This window comes from Apteryx mantelli, chromosome 3 (assembly GCF_036417845.1).
Source record: "Apteryx mantelli isolate bAptMan1 chromosome 3, bAptMan1.hap1, whole genome shotgun sequence".
Lineage (NCBI taxonomy): Eukaryota > Metazoa > Chordata > Aves > Apterygiformes > Apterygidae > Apteryx > Apteryx mantelli.
The window spans coordinates 38,495,139-38,507,373 of record NC_089980.1 but is presented as its reverse complement, the minus strand read 5'-3'; the positions used below and the strand labels follow the sequence as shown (position 1 = coordinate 38,507,373).

Sequence of the window (12,235 nt, the reverse complement as noted above, 5' to 3'; positions counted from 1 at the left end):
GTACTCACTTGCCAGCTAAACCACCTCCTGGCGGTAAATTAGGGATATTCTCCGCAGATAAAATGCGAATGACATGAGCAAGATCAGGCATTCCTTCTTCACCCGATTTTTCCATAATTTCTGATTTAAAAAACAGAAGAGGTCCTCAGATTACTTAATGAAAAACACCTTTTCCTTTAGACACTAAAATACTATCTAAGATACTATCACTTTTTACACAGAGACATCAGGCATAGAAAAAAAAAAGTTATATGTGAACAGGAGAAAATTCATTACATTATAGGTAAACATCATTTGCATGGTGGAACAGAGTTATTCAAATCCATAGCCTGCCTTTCCAGCCTTGCTTTTAGCCACTCTCTCCAAGAAACTCAGAAGCAGATTGTCAGCAGGATAAAACATTCTGGAGACTGTAGCATCTTCTCTTCCAGAAAGGTGACAGCTGGGAGTCTGTTTCAAGTACCTTCCCATTGCATTGCAGCACATACTCACAAAGCCAATGACTCCCAGAAATTCACTGGCATATTGCATTATGAGTAACACCTCATATACTCAAAGTCCTGAATCTCTAGTGAATAAACACTAGGACTATCATGCAATAAAGAAAGGCATGTTTAGCAGCCTACTGTCACTCCAGTGGCCAAAACAGAATATAGCACCGTCACAACCAATAATTGATAATATGGTTGTCTATTTTCAAAGCAGAAGTTCACTTCTTCACAGCCCAAATTTCTTTATTACCACACAAGACCAGTGGTAGTAAGTTTTTCTGTCTTGGAAAGAACTGCTTCAACTATGAAGTCAATCTTCACGTGTTCTTATTCATCAAAGCTGCTGTAAGGCAAATAAGTTCTATATACATTCACATAGGCATAACGTCACTAGCTTCCAGTCACCAGCCTCAGGTCATTCAGCTTCTCCTGTGGCAGAAAAAACTTCTAAGCTATCTACAAATTGTAGTTTACAAATGTTTCATGCTTTTAAGTCACAAAGAATACATGATTTTAATTTTTTTTTCCTGAAAATCTAGCTAAATTAATGGATGAAGTAATATTTCCTGTAGAGATTATGCTAGGTGAGGTTGTTTTTTTTTTTTTTTTTTGGTTCACAAAACAAAGGAATTAAAGAAAGAATCCTCTCAAATATTATCCTAACAAACTGGAATGGCAAATCTGCCACTTCTGGGTGCCCAATTCAAAATCTGTAATTACAAGCTCCAACCTGAGGTTCTGAAGTTAGGAGAAAAGCATGTCACCTATGTAAATCACTTAAAACACCTCAAGTTTCCTGTTATTTCATCTCCCTTGATCTCCATTACCTATCTATGAAGCAAGTGATACCCAGGCCTCTCTTGGGACTATTGAGCACAGAGTACTTGGTAGGCACTGGCTTACAGAGCAGATCTGTAGGAAAGCCCACCAAAAGCCCACCACCTGGCTCTAGAATAGCTTGACTAAACTGCATCAAATACAGCACCAGGCTTCCAGGCTGCAATTTTAAGTCAGCCCTATACAATCTCCGCAATGAATGAGCTAGGAATTCTACTAAAAACAATTACATGGTCTTCCATGACAGTTTTTGTGTATATTAATGTACATACACCCACTGAGAATAAATTATGGCTAATGCAGAAATTGACAGCTAAGTTTTGTGTTCGATTCTTAAGCTGTTAAGACTTTGATCACTATTTTTCCATATACATTCACACATCTAATTTTTCAAGCATAAATCAGCCACAAGTCTTCTTACAAATTTCCTCCTTTTGTGCAGTTCTACCTAGTAAAGAGTAGACTGCTTATCGGTATTGCTTCATTTTGCTGAGTCATATCTGATAGGAAATGTCTTCTGCTTATACTGCTTTTCATACCCAGAGCACATCTAGTTCTGTACATACTAAGAGCAGACAAATAGCACTGAATTAATAAGAAAAGAGGATGCAGAAATAACCAATTGCTGAATATTAATGCAAGCACAAGATTTTTACATTTTCTTAAAGAGAAATTAAGAACAGTCACAACTGGATTAATGTACATTTCTTTGTACTGGAATCTTTTACTTTATAATGTATAACCACTTCCTAGAGAGTTCTGAACTGCACCAAGAGCAACTTTGCTCAGTTTTCCAAGGGCACTGAATCTTTATTAGTAATTCTGGTGAACCTGACCATCTGCTGTTTCCTTCCCTGTTGCTAGCATGAATAATTTCATACATAAAATTTAGTATGAAAAACATTTCCCCTCTGCCAAAAAAAGCTTAATAGAAAATCCAAGTATAAAGCAAATGACCAAATTTGACCTTTTTTCATTACACATTAGTTAACACGTACATACTGTGGACTTGCTTGACAAAGGTCACTACAGAAAGAAACCACATGGTTTCAGAAGTCAAAAAAAGCCCCACACATCCTCAGATGTGTTTGAACCACAGATGTTATGAATTTACAAGATTTTCACTTCTCTCTGCTATACTAAGAAAAATCTTTTTTCCCTGAATGTGCAAAAAACATGATTGCAGAAGCTTTACTCCTGTATTAACAGAATTGAGTTAGACACATGAAGAATTATTTCCTGATATTACCATACATGAAATCCATGAAAGTCCCCTACAAAGTAAAATCTGCTACTTTACTTCCGAAATACTTTTAGTTAAAAGCCTAACACTTAACTCTGAGATAGACAAGCATTCTGAAAATTCAGACAAAATTTTACTCAAATTTTATATCAAAGCAGGTATTTCCCCAAATATAGACCCCTGACCAGACAGTATTGCAACAGCTTTCTGCTTTCAAACATCTCTGCTGATCTCTAGCTGTCAGATTATGACATGGGAAAGACACCACTTTTCTCTGCCAGGTCTGACTCCAAAGCCCCCAAAACAGTTTGATATACTGTATATATTCCACATATGAAAAATGCACTATCCAACTCACTGTGTTGAGTAGTCAGCTACTACTGTATGGACTTAGTTGCAACTATTTCAGTCTATACAGAGCAATTGTTCCTATTTAGAGGATTTGGGGTTTGTTTGAAACCTCCCTCTCTGATGTAGCCTTTCAAATTAACTGAAACTTACCAGGAAAATTGTTTTGTGCCTAATTTTCTCTTACTTTGACCTATTAGTGGGTCTCTGAAAAACAGGCAAGTACACAGAACACAAAGTAGCATTTGAAAGTGGCAGTAAAAAACAGCCCGATCTCCTGACCTACTAAGGCTAAATATTATTCAACGCACCTGCAATCTTTCAGAAATTAGCCAATTAAGCAACTCAAAAAAAATCGAAGTATCACTACAGTCACTGTCATAAATGACTTGATCACAAGCCATCAACTACAACCTTGTAAGTAGTTCAGAACACTCTTGTAATTCCCAGCTTTGGAAGGCAGTTATACACACGCTGTCCATGTCAAGATCCAACTAGCTTCAGAGTTTTAGTATACTACTCTATTACAAATCTGCATAGACTATCACTTGGTGAGTTTTGGAGTTTGTTTTAAATAACTTTCAAAATCCATTATGAAACTACTAAGTCAAATCATCCTAACAACACACAGGATCTACTCTTACAGAATCACAGAATCACAGAATCACTGAGGTTGGAAGGGACCTCTGGAGATCATCTAGTCCAACCCCCCTGCTCAAGCAGGGTCACCTAGAGCATATTGCACAGGATTGCATCCAGGCGCATTTTGAATATCTCCAGAGAAGGAGACTCCACCACCTCTCGGGGCAACCTGTTCCAGTGCTCTGTCACCCTCACAGTGAAAAAGTTTTTCCTCATGTTCAGATGGAAGTGTCTGTGTTTCAGTTTGTGCCCGTTGCCTCGCGTCCTGTCGCTCGGCACCACTGAAAAGAGTCTGGCCCCATCCTCTCGACACCCTCCCTTCAGATACTTGTACACATTGATAAGATCTCCTCTCAGCCTTCTCTTCTCCAAGCTAAACAGGCCAAGCTCTCTCAGCCTTTCCTCATAAGAGAGATGCTCCAGTCCCCTAATCATCTTTGTGGCCCTTCGCTGGACTTGCTCCAGTAGTGCCACATCCCTCTTGTACTGGGGAGCCCAGAACTGGACGCAGTACTCCAGATGGGGCCTCACCAGGGCTGAGGAGAGGGGGAGAATCACCTCCCTCGACCTGCTGGCAACACTCTTTCTGATGCAGCCCAGGATACCATTGGCCTTCTTGGCCACAAGGGCACATTGCTGCCTCATACTTAACTTGGTGTCCACCAGCACTCCCAGGTCCTTCTCAGCAGAGCTGCTTTCCAGCAGGTCAACCCCCAACCTGTACTGCTGCATGGGGTTATTCCTCCCCAGGTGCAGGACCCTGCACTTCCCTTTGTTGAATTTCATGAGGTTCCTCTCTGCCCACCTCTCCAGCCTGTCCAAGTCTCTTTGAATGGCAGCACAGCCCTCTGGTGTATCGGCCACTCCTCCCAGTTTTGTATCGTCAGCAAACTTGCTGAGGGTGCACTCTGTGCCTTCATCCAGGTCATTGATGAAGAAGTTGAACAAGACTGGAGCCAGGACTGACCCCTGGGGGACACCGCTAGCTACAGGCCTCCAACTAGACTCTGTGCCACTGATCACAACTCTCTGAGCTCTGCCATTCAGCCAGTTCTCAATCCACCTCACTGTCCACTCATCTAACCCACACTTCCTGAGCTTGTCTATGAGGATGCTATGGGAGACAGTGTCAAAAGCCTTGCTGAAGTCTAGGTAGACAACATCCACTGCTCTCCCCTCATCTACCCAGCCAGTCATTCCATCATAGAAGGCTATCAGATTGGTTAGGCATGATTTCCCCTTGGTGAAGCCATGCTGACTACTCCTGATCACCTTCTTTTCCTCCACATGCGTGGAGATGGCTTCCAGGATGAGCTGCTCCATCACCTTTCCAGGGATGCAGGTGAGGCTGACTGGCCTGTAGTTCCCTGGGTCCTCCTTCTTGCCCTTTTTAAAGACTGGGGTGACATTGGCTTTCTTCCAGTCCTCGGGCACCTCTCCTGTTCTCCATGACCTTTCAAAGATGATGGAGAGTGGCTTAGCAATAATGTCCGCCAGCTCCCTCAGCACTCGTGGGTGCATCCCATCAGGGCCCATGGATTTGTGGGTGTCAAGTTTGCTTAAATGATCTCTAACCCACTCCTCCTCCACCAAGGGAAAGTCTTCCTCTCTCCAGGCTTTCTCTCTTGCCTCCAGGGTCTGGGGTTCCTGAGGGCTGGCCTCAGCAGTAAAGACTGAAGCAAAGGCGGCATTCAGTAACTCTGCCTTCTCTGCATCCTTCGTCACCAGGGCACCCACCCCATTCAGCAAAGGGCCCACATTTTACCTAGTCTTCCTCTTGCTGCTGATGTATTTGAAGAAGCCCTTCTTGTTGTCCTTGACATCTCTAGCCAGATTTAATTCCAAACGGGCCTTAGCCTTCCTCGTTGCATCCCTGCATACTCTGACAACATTCCTATATTCCTCCCAAGTGGCCTGTCCCCCTTTCCACTTTCTGTATACTTCCTTCTTCTGGTTGAGTTTTGCCAGGAGCTCCTTGCTCATCCATGCAGGTCTCCTACCTCCTTTGCTTGACTTCCTACTCATAGGGATGCACCGCTCTTGAGCCTGGAGGAAGTGATGTTTGAATATTAACCAACTCTCTTGCACACTCCTTCCTTCCAGGGCCCTCACCCATGGGATTCCTCCAAGTAGGTCCCTGAAGAGGACAAAGTTTGCTCTCCTGAAGTCCAGGGTTGCGATCCTACTTGGTGCCCTGCTGCCTCCTCGCAGGATCCTGAACTCCACCATCTCATGGTCACTGCAGCCAAGGCAGCCCCCAACCTTCACATCTTCCACCAGTCCTTCTTTGTTTGTTAGTACGAGGTCCAGCAGCACACCTCTCCTTGTTGGCTCCTCCACCACCTGGGTCAAGAAGTTGTCACCAATGCTCTGCAGGAATCTCCAGGACTGTTTGTGCCTAGCTGTGTTGTCTTTCCAGCAGATATCGGGGTGGTTGAAGTCCCCCATGAGAACCAGGGCCTGGGATCGTGAGGCTACTTCCAGCTGTCTGTAGAAGGCCTCATCAACTTCCTCATCCTGATCAGGTGGCCTGTAGTAAACACCCACAACAGTGTCACCTCTATTAGCCTGCCCTTTGATCTTTACCCATAAGCTCTCGACTCGCTCTTCATCCACCCCTAGGCACAGCTCAATACATTCCAGTTGCTCTCTCACATAAAGAGCAACTCCACCACCTCGCTTTCCTGGCCTGTCTTTCCTAAAAAGCACGTAGCCATCCATGACAGCACTCCAGTCATGCGAGCTATCCCACCATGTCTCTGTAATGGCAATGAGATCATGGCCCTGCGACCGCACACATATCTCTAGTTCTTCCTGTTTGTTCCCCAAGCTGCGTGCATTGGTGTACAGGCATTTCAGGGAGGTGATCGAGCATGCAGGTTTCCCAGGAGGGATAAAAGAGGGTCCTCCATAGCCACATCCCATGCGCACTTCCCTGGCTGCATTCACCTGTTGGAGGCATCCTGACTTGAGCAGTCTTTTGCCAACTACCCTGGCACTATAACTCTCCCCTTCCCCCATCTTTCCTAGTTTAAAGCCCTCCTTACCAGGTTGGCCAACCTGTTGGCAAAGACCTGTGTGCCCCGCCTCGTGAGGTGGATCCCATCTCTCACCATCAGTTGTTGATCTTCGAACAGGGTCCCATGGTCATAGAAACCAAAACCCTGTTGCCAACACCAGCGGCGCAGCCAGTCGTTAACCTGGAAAGTCCGTCTCCTCCTCCTCTCATCCATCCCCCTCACTGGCAGGATTGAGGAGAAGATGACCTGGGCTCCCAGACCCTTGACCACCATCCCCACAGCTCTGAAATCCTGCTTGATGGTCTCCAGTTTGCCCTTGGTGTCATTGGCGCCCACATGGAAGAGCAGCAGTGGGTAATAGTCCGAAGCGTGGACAAGCCTTGGCAGTCTTTGCATGACATCTCTCACACGAGCCCCCGGCAGGCCACAAACCTCTCTAGACAAGAGGTCAGGTCGGCAGATAGATGCCTCCGTCCCCTGTAGCAGGGAGTCCCCCACAACAATCACCCGCCACTTTTTCTGGGTGTTCCGGCAGGGCACAGGGTCTGTTGTCCCGGTTACTTCCCTGGCAGCCATGCCCATCTCCTCCTCAGCCTGGAGGGCACTAAACCTGTTCTTCAGCTTCAGGTCTTCAGGAGGAGTAGGAGCCTTTCTCCTCCCACGAGCAGTGACCAGTTTCCAGCCTTCTTCTGTGATGTTATGATGTACCGTTTCACACGGCACAGAGCCCTCTGGCAACTCCACTGCTGCAGGGGGTTGGGACTCCTGGAGCTGTACAGCCTTAAACAATTCTGTAAGACTCTAAAATATACCCCAAAAAATTAAATGTTTTTATTTATTGTGTATTAAAGTGCTTTTGAACACCTCAAGAAATTTTGACAGAAGACAACCACGTGCCTCAGACAACGTCCTTCTAAATCAAAGTTTAAAATGCCCAAGTGTAGCAATGGAAAAAATAAAAATAAAATAAATAAATGTCTTAAAGGTTTGATAGGATAGTCCAAATCAGCTTGAAATTTAAGGTCCACAAAGGAAAAGAAAAAACACACCTTGCTGAACAGCCCATGTTCATTAAGAACAAATACTGTTTATCAGACTAAAATTGCTTCGGGAAGTCCCAAATGATTTTATATTAAATACAAATGTTAGCCTGACCTAAACAAATCATTTATTGAAAAATGAAATATCAAAGAGAACTCATAGCTTGTATTTTTCATTGGGCCTCCATTTTTGCAGTTCAGTAGTTCAAAGAAAGGCTGATTTTTTCAGAATGTTTTTACTACAGATATAAATAAAAATTATTCTTATTGGCTATTATTCAACTTGGCACAACTTGTGAGCTGTTAACTCTTTAATAGAGAAAGAAACATTGTTGCATACAATACTTCAATGGGAACAAAGTCAGTTATTTTCCTTTTGAAAGAAATTGTCATCTAGTCTGACATTTTAAACATAGGTAAATCTACTACGTTCACTATAGAGCCACTTGCTGTAAGTGAACATAGGTACCTGAACATAACCCAGAGTTTCTGCCTAACCTACCAGGTTCAGAGCTTCAAAACAAGTCAGAACTATGAATAAGATGTAATGAATATGCTTATCTGAACAAGACTATCCTAGAGGCATAAAATATATATTTAGAACAAATCCAAGAAATAGAACTTGTCTGTTGAAAAGAACTAGAAGAGATATCAAACCCATATTAGGGTATCACAACTTACCTACCAGTTTAGTTTTTAGAATTAAAAGCAGTTCAACCTTTCAGACATCACCCTTTTATGCACTGCTTTCCAGATTCACTCAGACTACAGATGGATGCAAAACTGATTAAGGCAGTCAGTCCCTTCCTGACCAAACAACATGCCCCATCCTTCTAAAACTTTTCCTTACTACTCCAATACTTGTGATCATGCTTTTCTATGAGAACAGTTCTGCTCACTGCGTAAAACTTCAAATCAGACTAATTTATTTAGAATCCAACAGCTTTCTGAACAGTTTTTTCCTATGCTGCTGAGTGGTTTGAAACATTTTCTTCAAGCTTCTGTGTATCATTTTTGACCTCGTAATACTTGAAACACAAACATGATGTTAAAACTCCAGTCCAGCAATTCCTTGGCCAAGAATTTACTATTTCTTTAAATTAAGGAAGCATTGTGTCAAGTTGTCAGTTTCATACAATTTATTAAGAATGCAAAAATCTGTTAGAAAACACAAAGGGTAAGTATTTCAAGTTCCAAATTCTCCATTTCCTTTATTTTCTCCAATTTCTTGGTAGAATTTCCTCAAACATGCTAGCACTCATTCCTTTTGAATATTTGACATTTAAAGGTCATGCACTCTATCCAATTAGCAGAACACAGAATGACACTGGGAACTCATGTAGCAAAAATCAAGAACAGCTGAAGTAACCAAAGTGACAAGCTTTGAAGTAACACACTTCTGTTGAGTACTTAAGCTTAGCAATCATTCTGGGTTACATTCAGAGTGGCTTTGCATCAGTTTGGACTCCAGACTCTCCACCAAATTTTTGGTGTGTGTAGTAGTTGTTGAATGTTGACAACATTGGTAAAATATGTTTCTGCTAAGAAGCAATTCTGTTGGGTTAAAGTGTAACTCAGGTATATTACAACACTGAATTGTTACTAGTAGATAGGGCTTCCTACATCATTTCCACACTTAATCCAGTCATTCCCACTAGAAGTTATTTGACAGCCCTCCAATAATCTTCCTGTTTACAAAAGCAATAAATACACAACAGTTCTATGTTTTTTTGTTTTGTTTTGTTTTGTTTTTTTTACCTATTCACTCATCAAGAGGAGACACCAAGAACCAGACAATACCAACTCGCCACCATTCTGTGTGCACGTAACTGCTGACAGCGAAGGGAACTGTCCCTGGCTTTCTCCCAGAGTCTATAACAGCTTGTGTACTCACTCAGACATAGGCAGATAACAGGTATTTATCTTAACCAGTGTCATCCAGGAAGCCTGAGACGTAAGCCAAGTTCAGAGAAACATGCCTAGAGTTAGCATTTCAAGTGACCATTAGCTCCCACTAATCTCAACAGAAACAACAAATATGCATGCTATTTCAGGTACCCAGTTTAGATCCTATTTAAACAAGAAAAGGCAAAAACCTAACACCTCCACCACACCCACACCACATTCAGAGATACCTTGCTGGATCATGGCCTGAAGGCCATCTTTTATATATTTAAAAGTTAAGGTTTGTTACATCAGTTTCTTCAATTGTCTAGATTACTGGGACACTAACGTAAATGGGGGGGGGGAACTATATTAATTTATCTCACTTGGTTAGACAAGAGTTTAAAAACCACATACATCCAGGCCAAGAGTATGAATGATTTTCTCAGTTGTTTCACACAAATGAAACATTAAACAATAAAGTATCTACAGTAAATGTAATTTATGACATTAGATAAGTTTGAGCATTTCTGATACTATGGCAAAACTGACAATTTTTTTTCCCCCATGGCAACCAGATCACATTGTACATTCCAATAGTCATATGTTGTTTTATACTTAGTATTAAGAGCAGTTATGAATGGTTAGCTGTATGCTTTTTTATTTTTCTTTTAAACACATTCTCAGAAAATTCCTGATCCCCTCAGACCTACAGTGCAGAATTACTTCTCATTATACCTAGTCCTATTTGTTTGGATATTAACTACTTTGTAATAAAAGCATGTCCAATCAGTCCTGTAAGCATCCATTCCTGCATGTTAAAAAGCCAGTGGTTCTCAGATATTCAAATAAACCAAAAATAGAAATGGAATCCATCTATTATGCAATAGTGTTGGAGTCCTATGTTAATACTTCTCAAACAGTCCTAAGAAAGGAAAACAAATATTTTACCTCAACAACAGATTATGCACACCATGTTAGGGTGCCTGGAAAGTTTCAGGACCCAAACTGAGAACATTTAGCCAGCCATGCCTTCCTTCATAAAAGAGGCTCCAGCTCAGGCTGCCAGTGGCCCCAGCTGGGGTTTAAGCCATTAAAACCTTGATATAGTCCCAAGACAGAGATGGCTTCTTGCTGGTTCTGACCTGCAAAGTCCCAAAAGTCCTGGGAACCAAATTTAAGATTTAAGATTACTCTCAATTGGCTTATGGTAAAGAACACTGAACAGTCCAACAGTCCGCCAATGCTGCATTTTTCAATATGAACACAGAACAGCACTGTCACGAGAGCAAAATTTAGTCTAACACTGAAACATTGGACTTGGCATGCAGCAAAAAGCTACAAAAGACATGTAGGAAGGCTGCATGATTCACTACCCATCTACGAAGGGACCAGCTCCGCATGCAACAGATAAGTTTGGATATAGTGATCAGAATAATCTATCCCAGACCTGAAACAAAACAAGAAAGGGTTCAAAATATCTCGACTTTCTTTCTCAGTCAACTTGCTCTTCAGTAAGCCCTTCCAATTCCCTCAATACTGTTGCTGTAACTGATAGATCCAGTAAACTTCATCATCATTAAGTAAACAAGACATACTTCTTCATTAGTCCTCTCATGAGATTACAGAAGTTTTAAAGAACCATACCAAGGCTTTCAAAACTCCTGAAGACTGCTTCTCTCTAATGATGCTGTTGTACAATACTACCCTAGCAATATTCATAACAGAAAGACAACCTACTCCAAGAGCAGCCCTTTTCATGCCTGGGTTGCTTTTTTAAAAGCCTCTGCCAACATGTGATCAATCCTATAAAAAAGGCAAACATTCAGTATCAACACTGAACTTCAGTCAACTCTACCAAAACTGTGAGCTGTACCTGGATCACTACGTGAATCAAAGAGATAAGAGGCCACTACATATAGCTGCCTAGTCAGTCCTTAGAACAGCCTTAACGAGTGACAGACATTTTTAAATTAGAAGCAACAGTCTGACCATCTGCTTCAAACATCAGTTTTTCGGACATGAAGAACACTCCAGAACAGGAATAAATATACAAGAGCAAACCTTTCAGCCAAGCTACCTTTTCTTCAACTGTTTCTGCTGAAGGGAAGAAGTTGTATTGAAGCTTTTGGATGCATATAGAGTGTGATAAAGTCAGTGACTAAATGGAACTGTTAGGAATTAAGTTGAGTTGCCCACAAAAATTCTAGATGATTTTTTTCATACACGTAACATTTACATTTGGTATGCATTCAGAATCTGAAAGGATATTTTAAGGCTCTTGCACTCATGTATTTTCATCATTTATATTTACTTTGTTAATTTTTAGCAAAAATATATTTTAAGGAGTCCTCAGTGGCAAAATAGCTCAAAGATGTGCTAAATACAAGATGTTAAAAATGTCTGGATACTTAGATTAATAAATTGCCCCTTCATGCAGAACTGATAAAGCTTTTTTTCTTTTTGTCAAAAACTTTCACAAAAAACAAGGGAATAAGTAGTATAACAAGCATCCCTTCTAACCATATTTTGTAAGTAAGACATTAGCAGTATCACAATTTAATTAGCTGATATCAATCCTCTTCAAGGCCAGTGGTTGCATTTTGTCTTGTAAAGATAGAAATACTAACCCAAAGCTTACATTAAGAAAATGCTTGTGGTATATGAGGATAAACCAACCACATTGCTAAAACATTTTTCCTAATACATAAAATTTCAGAGTTGCAATCA

The 12,235-nt window shown here is 41.5% G+C and overlaps 1 protein-coding gene across 2 annotated transcripts in view; it reads right to left on the bottom strand.

Moving 5' to 3' along the window:
* The window catches only part of PPM1B (protein phosphatase, Mg2+/Mn2+ dependent 1B), a 76,580-nt gene that overhangs the window by 15,407 nt on the left and 48,938 nt on the right, over positions 1 to 12,235 (bottom strand). For both annotated transcript variants that reach the window (XM_067293155.1, XM_067293154.1), the window contains exon 5: positions 9 to 120. In XM_067293155.1, coding sequence (XP_067149256.1) covers positions 9 to 120 — 112 coding nt within the window. The remainder of the gene's footprint in view (positions 1 to 8; positions 121 to 12,235) is intronic.